Here is an 8,896-nt window from a genome sequence, read left to right on the forward strand (position 1 = left end):
ATAGAAGACAACATATGCATAATGTATAGAATAAACTTAAATCTTAGGCAAAGAATGTCAAACAGATAGGAAAAAGGTAGGAACACTAGAAGTATTAAAGTCCACACAGGAGAATTCTGCTGAAAAAATCTCCTGGGAGGCATTTTCTGAAGGGAATTTTAGAATCAGACTCAACAACACACTCTGACTTGAAATGTACATGACAACTAATGAGTGATCCTAGCACAAAACTGTAATCGCACAAAAATCTCATAAATTGTGAGCAGGAGTTCCTAAATACTTCAAAACCCAGGTGCCTACACTTAGCAGACTTAGGAATGGCCTGGCCTGACCTAGTTTCTTTATTTTCCATTTGTACCTTGAAAATATGTACGTGATTGATCCTGTCATCATCTCTGAGGTTTAACGCTTAGCCTGATAAGCTGATATAGAGGTTTTAACAACTAACTGTTTGAGGGTGAAGTAAAGTAACACTACAAAAAAAAAAATCACCTCTCTCCTAAGGCTCTTCCATAACACTACTCTGTCCTTAAACATCTCCCTTCTTTCAAAGGCAAAATTCATCCTGGGATTCCAGATGCTCTCACATAGGTCATGCCTCACACTTCCTCCTCTCTCTCCTTCCTACCATCAATATTTTTCTTCGTATTTATATAAGCCTTTCTTTCACTCCACACTTTCGGCATTTTTCCCAAGCTGTCTTCTGCATCTAAAACCTAACACCGTCCTATCTCTGTTCTTAGCCTCCTTCAAATGCTTCTGAAATACCCCGGTTCTCCCTAGAGATGACCCATGAACTTATTCCAGCCTAGAACTGTTGGAAGAAGGGGCCCAACTGGCACAGAAAATAGGAGTGTTCATTGATGCCCACATATTTCCATAAATTCCAACAGTGGTCTCCTGCACCTCTAGCCATGGAGGCACCTGGAACACCGGGACTAGTTGGTCTGAGTTCTCCTGACCAGCCACACACCCCACCCCGGAGGGGTGACAGGTACCCAGAAATGATTACACAAAGAGTGGCACCCACGCTGACAAACCTGGTCGCTGGAGACTGCAAACCCTACCCAAGGGCAATGCTTGGCCCATAGGAGGACTTTTCCAAAAGTCTATGAAACATCACGTACAACCCTTCATTCCCTTTTCTCATTATGGCCTTTTGTTGTTGCATTCGTTTGCTTACACTTTCTTACTTTTTTCTTGTTATCATTCCTCTTCCTTCCTCCTTCTTTAGCCAAAAGGGATGTTGCAATTGAATCCACCGTTCCCTTCCTCCCTCCCTGAAGAATTGAGGGCTTGCTTTTACTTTTTTAGTGTTACCCCTTTCATGGTACAAAAACTCTTTTTTTTTTTTTGGCCCCATTTGATCCCAACAGTAGAACTTCTCATCTTGGCTAAGCATTAAAACAAAACAACAGCTTTAATTGTCTTCACTTGTATAATGATGACATCCCCCCCCCACACCTACTCAAAAGTTCTCTCTCTCTCTCTCTCTCTCTCTCTCTCTCTCTCTCTCTCTTTCCCTCCCTCCCTCCCTCCCTCCCTCCGCAGAACCTTGCAAAGCAAAAGTGAACAGCTTAGCATCACAACCCAAAGCTACCAAGAGGATTCAGATGCTTGAAATGAACTTGTTTGAGGTTGATGTTTAGTTGTTTCTCAGGCGCTGAGAAATATTATATTATGAGTCAAAAACATTTAAAAATATAACCCATGGGGTTGGGGAGAAAACCACACTGCACTCACATTGCCTCAAACTCTTCATCTGGTCCTCTCAGCTTACTTTGGCTGGTCTAAACCCTAAGATTAACAACTCAGAGTAGATATTAAAAAAGAATATTATCATTCAAATTCCGTGTCTAAGTAGTTGACCCTCGTTTGCTGGGAGAATTCCAGTTCATGTCTATTGACCCGGTGCAATTAGTAACAGCGCCCACTACACTGTCAAAAGTGTTCAGGTTTAGATAGCAAATTATATGACCTCCCAATCTATACGCCATCAAGATCCGAAATCCAATAGCCTAAAACTTTCCACTGTTCCCCTGGGTCTTAAAGCATGACCTGGCCAATAGTTTACGATTTTCAGAGAAAGAACTAAATGCTACAGAAAAGAACTGAAAGAAGTTGATGAGGCAGGAAGAAGCCATATTTCAAGGGTCCGGGGGGAAGGCTGGCACCCCAGCAGGAGACACTGGAAAGCACCTGGAAAATAGAATGAAGTTGGCCAAATAATCAATAAATATTTATGGCCCGAACAACAACATTTTGAGTGTGTCTGTAAGCATGGCTCCGCGCCAGTGAAATCGGATCTCCTGCAACCTACGCTACAGACCGATCTCGTTCTGTATCTGCATGGAGACTCTAAACTGCCCAATTAAATTAAAAAGGTAACACAGCTAGACACAGGGCTTCAGAAAAGGAGCCAAGTACGAAGAGTCAGTTTATGCAATTTGAAAAACATCTACTGACAGGGTGAAAAAAAAAGGGGGGGATCTTTAATCCAGCTGCAAAAAGTAGCTGTAGACGCATGACGAGAAGAGATGATAGATTTGGGCATTGTCTTGGCATTCCTATCCCTGAGTTAAGAAAAGCTTAACAGCGAGAAGCAAAGAAGAGACCTAGAAGGTGGTGAACAGAGAGGCGAATCCCATCCGAGGTTCTGTCTAAGCAGCCAGATAAAAACATGGCGACTGTGTTGTTAACACACAGATTCCTCTGTGATGACCGCATGGGCCTGAGGATGCTGGTTATTTGGAGAAAATGCTCCCCGCCGGGCAGGGGTAGAGGAGCCAATACCTTCCGCTCAGACAAGGAGCCTGGTGTCTGGCTGCTTCTCCATCAGCCATGGGCTGTGGAGGGCGGGCGGGTCTGCAGGTAGAATCCTACGGCTCACTTTCCCTCTCGTGCCGGAATAACTGCCAACAGTGTGCCCTGGCCCGTGAAATGGGCTTGAAAGCACTACATTTTAGGCTTTGAAAAAGCACTAAATTTTAGGCCCCAAAAAACCCACACAAAAAACTCTTGCTGTCCAGACAGCAAAGGTAGGTACCTCTGGCCTCTTTGCAAGCAGGAAAATGCAACGAAAACCATAGAAAGAACGTGAACTCATTGCTGGTCTGTCTCTCATCACCCAGCGTGTAAGTGAGATGCCGGGAAGGGCAGCGTCCGTGATGAAAGAGGGGGAACAAGCCGAGTCAGGAGCCTGGGGAAGGATGCGACCTTGGAAGTGAACGTAATCACCTCCCCACCTGTGCGACAGTGACTACACTGGGGAAACAAGAGCCCTGGGTCTCTGCTTGGTGGTCGGAGGCAAACATTGCTGGACCCTTCCAGCACCTTCCGGAAGCAGCCCAGCTGACTGCCAGGTCTGGAGACCGTGCCTGGGCAGGCTCTTGCCCCAGGCTCAGCGGGGTCATGCAGGGTGGCTGGGACCCCTGCACCTTTTAAACCCCCAAAGCACCAACCATCACTGCCTTCTCATCGCCCCCTCTTTTATTTATTTTTTAAAATATATTTTTACTGATTTCAGAAGGAAAGGAGAGAGGGAGAGAGAGAAACATCAATGGTGAGAATCATTGATCGGCTGCCTCCTGCATACCCCACACCAGGGATCGAGCCCACAACCCGGGCATGTGCCCTTGAGAGAGAAACAATGGTGAGAATCATTGATCGGCTGCCTCCTGCATACCCCACACCAGGGATCGAGCCCACAACCCGGGCATGTGCCCTTGATCAGAATCGAACCCGGGACCCTTCAGTCCGCAGGCCGCTGCTCTATCCACTGAGCCAAACCGGCTAGGGCCCTCTTCTAAGAACAACACGGTGTTTTTATTTTTAGGCATAAAATGCCTGCAACAGCTGGTCAGTTTGCAATTTTCTAACAATGTGGCCTTGGGTGAGTTGTGCACCTCTCTGTATATCATTTTCCTCCTCTGAAAATGAGATAAAATAAAACCTCCCCCACCCCAGAATGTAAAAAATCAATTGTATGTTAGCATGACAAGTACATGATGCAGGCTCCACCTGTATCAGGAAGACCCCGATAGGGGTGAATGCAAGAATCTCCCTTCAACACAAACTCATGGAATGCCACCACAGCCCCGGGTCACTCCTTCCGCAAACCTGAGAGGCATCTAATGGTGCTGCCACCGAGCCTCTACCTGTGCTCTTGGAAATGGGAGCCTGGCTTTGCTGAAAAGCCCTGACCTGCACTAACCAGCTCTGGGTTTGCACAGAGTCCAATGCAGCTCAGAGCAAGCTGGCTCTGGGAGGCTGGCCCAGGGCTGGTTTGTCTCCTAGAAGGAGGTGATCTCCTACAGGCTGGTCTGGTCTCTTTAAGAAAGAAAAAAAGTTGCACAAACCAAAAAAACAAAAAAAACACACACACACACAACAACAAACAAAAAAAACCCAGCAATACTAACCAACCAAAAATGCCAGGAATGCAAGCTCTGCCAACCAAATAAATAAATAAAATGTGAGATACTTTATAATAACTGGACACGATGCATTTCTCAAGCCTGCATAATTGAAATACCCTACTTTTCCACCCGCCCTGCAAAGGTCCTGTTGGCCTCTAGTCTTGGTGGCTGTTTGGATCTGAGGTAGCGTTGACAAAGCCCATCACCCAAAGTAACTAACCGACCCCTTGTGCCTTTAGCTCTGACAGGCGAGACCTCGAGACCCTCTGAAAGTTACCCATCTCCGTGTGTGCTCTCTGGAGATCTCCACTAAGCAGGAGAAGGCGGTCTCTTTAACTGTACTCTTCTCTTACCTAAAGAGGTACAGAATACAGCGGTAGCCCCTATCCAACATTTCAAGGGCCCCTGAAAATTCTACCCCAATCGGGGTCCCTTTTTTGTTGACTTGTTTTCTAGTTAACTGTTCAAGAGAATATATTATGAGTCCGGCACTGTTTTAAGAGGTTGCACACATTCCTAGATTTAATTCTCATATCAACCCGTGAGGTAGAACAATTACGACACTCATGGATGCAGGAGCTGGATGGAGCACAGAGAGATGCAGTCATTTGCCCAAAGTCACACAGCTGGGAAATAGCAGAGCTGGGATTCCAACTCAGACGGGTTGGCTCCAGAGCCCCAGCTCTGAGCCACTGGGGTCCTTAGTCACTAATGGGGTGGTCCATGGGGGGGGAGGGTCTTGAAGCACGATGAACAGGGGATCCTGGTAGCCTGGCAACTCTGCCTCCTTCTTGTCTACATTGATGAAGATACACAGACTGATGAGAGAGAAAGGGAGAGGGACAAAGTGTCTTCCTATCTCTAAGGTCCCCAATGGATGGACATCCTCTGCTCGGATTGAGGGGGAGGGCGCAAACCTTTTACTCTTGTAAAGCAACACACATCCAAAATTAGGGCTCTCGCTCTTCTCTGGAAATTACACTCACCTCCCCAAGAAGGTGGAGCGAGAAGGAGACAAAAACTGAAGCAGCTTGGGAATGTATTTGCTTTGGCACCCAGCCTCCACCCGGTCCCCAGCAAGGTCCCCACCGGGAGGGAGCTCCATGGACCCTCAGTAGCTTTGTTAGTTTTAGCCCATTTAAGATCTGAGAACCCTGCCCTCGCACATTGCCATCAATGAGGTCTATCTTCCCACGACAAAGGAAAACGCAATTCCAATGTCATTTCAAAGTACAGGCATGTCAATTTGGGCCCGAAAGCTGTCAAAAATGCTGGGAGGTCTCCATCTCTAGAATAAAGGTTCCTGATCAAGTCCTATTCACAAACACAGGCAAACAATCCAGGACTCCTGTCCCTACCCCCCTTCCCAGTCCCCCGCCTCCCTACTGCCTGTCTCTGGCTCTCCCATGGGAGCCGGGGACGGGGTGCGGAGGGGGGGGCTGGTTTAACTATTTAAACCAGATAAGATCCCAAACTAGTCGTCTCCACACGTAAGAAACTAAACAACCCATAGACTCATGCTGACAAATATTTAAGTCACAGCTGTGGACACAAAGCCACGCTGCTGCGAGAAGTTAAACTTTAAACACATGTCTTGTACGGTCTGATGGGCAAAGCAAATCCCCGCTCGCCAGGGTCTTCTCCTCCCACAACAAAGCAGGCGGCCAGGCCGGCCTGTTTTCCATCCTTGCACCTGCACATTTAAGTCGCAACTGAAGGTTCTTTGCTGAGCTGTGAAAGGTAACGTGCAGTGTTGCTCAAGGGAGTGGACGCTGAAGTTAGAAACAGGGATTCATTGTACTTCAGCCGCTAGCTCACTAGATATTCTCAGGTGAGTGACTTACTTTCTCCGGGCCTCTCTTTCCCTCTCCCCTCTATGGGGTATGGGTATAACGTTCACACATGTTTCTAAACACCCAGAATTAAATTCACTAAAACTTAGTTATTATAATCTATCTATGTATTTTCAAGTTTCTCCCTTCCCCCCCCCCAAGATAGTTCCAGAAATCAAGCCTCATTACAATGAATGGCAGAAAACTGCGCAATCCCTTTGACCAGCTGAAATTTTATTGTATTGAAGGTTGCTAACATGGTCTGTTAACCTTTAAAAAATGAATAAATAAATAGAGGCCTATAAAAACGTTTATTTGAATGGATGTGACTGTAACATTCGGCCTTATTCTACCCATTTTACAGATGGAAAAACGAAGGGAAGATATGTACCCAGGGTTTGTTTTTTATCCATAACCAAGAGCATAATATACTTAAACTCTCTAAAATGTCACATTTAATTACTTAAAAGTTGCTTCAGCTGTTTACTGTGATCTAAACCTTGGGTTGCCAGGGACTCTTCCGTTCCCCGCACCTGGGCTCCACTGTAGGTGTGTGAACTGACATACTGGTAGCTACACCATATTTCCCACACGACCCAATCTATGGACACGCGTATCAACAAGCCACTCTAAAGGAAAAGACCTACTAGTTGCCTGTATATCTCCGTAGGGCACTACCCTTTCACTTCTTGCCTCTATGGTTTGAATCAACTGTGACTAACAGAACTTATTCTGGCTTCCTTGGACCCCCAAAGGCAACTGTCATAGGGACGCCAGTTTTGAATGGTAGCTCTACATGCCTGAAATGTCTCTGGTTCTAGTGGATCTCAGCATTGCCCTCACCATCCATTGCCATCCTTTGAGGACACACAAGCTAGAGCCTTCTCTGCACACTTCTCAGGGATCCAAACTGGGGCTGAGGGTTAGGGCAGCAGTTCTCAACCTGTGGGTCGCGACCCCTTTGGCGGTCGAACGACCCTTTCACAGGGGTCGCCTAAGACCATCCTGCATATCAGATATTTACATGACGATTCATAACAGTAGCAACATTACAGTTATGAAGTAGCAACGAAAATCATTTTACGGTCGGGTCACAACATGAGGAACTGTATTAAAAGGGCCAGAAGGTTGAGAACCACTGGGTTAGGGGGGCTGAGAGGGGAGGTCGTGCCCTGTCTTCACTGGCATCTATAAAGGACCCTCCAAGCGACAAAACATGGGCTTGGCTTGTGTCGAAAGTTTAAGCAGATTCAGAAAGAGTTAAAATGCACAACTAATCCTTCTGGCAGAGACGAGGAAGGGTAAGCCACAGGGAGCAGCAGCTAAACTAATGGAGAAGCTGATGCACACTCACACATGATTGCAGTTCATTATTTTCCAGAAAGCATCGCCTTTTCTCGGTATCTTGCTAACTTCACCTCCAAAATCACAAATCTCAAAGGATAGCTGGCAGTGCCTTATCCTAAAAGCAATCATCTTTTCTTCTTAAACGGCATTTATTCCAGGAATAGTGGAGTGTCAGACTCCATGAAACTGCTTAGCACCAAAAAAAAAAAAAAAAAAACTGGGCCTAAGGCAACATGAAATTTTTTTCCCACCCCTTTTTTTTTAAAGTCCTTCAAATCAAAGAGGAGGACGCCACCACTCAGTAACTAACCAAAGACCCAAAGCGGGGTGTTGGGATGTTTGCCCTCTTCTAAGGCAGCTGTAGTCCCAGAGGGCAGATGAGAAAAAATGGCCAAAGTGAGTAATCTGCATGAAAAGCCTCAGCATGTTTCCCGACATTAAAATGCCCATTTCAACTCTCCTCCCATCTCCTTGTCCTTCACCCAGAAAAGAGGCGCTAGGAAGCTAAGCAACCTGTGACAGGGGAGCTCAGGAAAGCAGGACATTTGAACACAAGCCCTGGAGGGCTGGCCAGTTAGACACCTTTCCCCCTCTGCTGGCCCAGGCCCTCCACCCAGGTCCATTTCTAGGGGATGCAAAGTCAGGGGAAGGATGTCCTCTGAGGGTGTCCATTCCCCAACCGTGAAGGGAAAAAAAAAAAAAGCCAGAGGGTTCTTGCTCATTTGGAAAAAAAAATGAAGAAGCGGGAATAGGGTGCTGGACATTCTATAAGCTGTTTCCCACTCTTCACGAAAACACAGCTGTGAAAATAAATACCACCCCCAAACCAGGGTCTCAGGCCACCAACAGTCCTCCTCCCTGCCTCTCTCCAGCTGCCACCAGCATCGCCCGCTCAGGCACAAACGCACAGCCTGCAAGGAAATTGCCAGGCGTGAGGGGAGACGTGGAGGAGACCCCGACCCAGAGCTGGGGTGCGCGTCTGGGCCGTCACCACTCACCCGGGGAGGGAAAAAGCTCCAGATCCACTTTTTCCGTCTTGATGATGGTGAGGGTCGGTTTGAGATCGACGGCCGCCTTCATGGTGCCAGGAGTGGAGGGCGGACTGGATGATAGCAAGTTTGCTGTTATTCTTGTTGTTTTTGCTTTTTAATGGGGATTCGTCTCGGGGGGGAAAAGGGACGGGGGCAATCCGATTTTCTTCCCTAAAAGTCTCAAATGCCCGCCGGCTTTCCCCCTCCCGCGCCCAGAAGGTGCGCGCCCGGTCCTCCCGGCGAAGTTGGCACTTTGCGGGGAAAGTCG

At 47.2% G+C, this 8,896-nt stretch overlaps 1 protein-coding gene across 3 annotated transcripts in view; it reads right to left on the reverse strand.

Moving 5' to 3' along the window:
* The window catches only part of ETS1 (v-ets avian erythroblastosis virus E26 oncogene homolog 1), a 138,218-nt gene that overhangs the window by 60,095 nt on the left and 69,227 nt on the right, over positions 1-8,896 (reverse strand). For 2 of the 3 annotated variants that reach the window (XM_005862251.2, XM_014536441.1), the window contains exon 1: positions 8,596-8,890. The exons of the other annotated variant lie outside the window; for it this stretch is intronic. In XM_005862251.2, coding sequence (XP_005862313.1) covers positions 8,596-8,677 — 82 coding nt within the window. In that variant the 5' untranslated portion in view covers positions 8,678-8,890. Of the gene's footprint in view, positions 1-8,595; positions 8,891-8,896 lie in introns of those variants that run through there. 3 annotated transcript variants of the gene reach the window in all.

Source organism: Myotis brandtii, unplaced genomic scaffold, assembly GCF_000412655.1.
Source record: "Myotis brandtii unplaced genomic scaffold, ASM41265v1 scaffold1617, whole genome shotgun sequence".
In the NCBI taxonomy this organism is placed as follows: domain Eukaryota; kingdom Metazoa; phylum Chordata; class Mammalia; order Chiroptera; family Vespertilionidae; genus Myotis; species Myotis brandtii.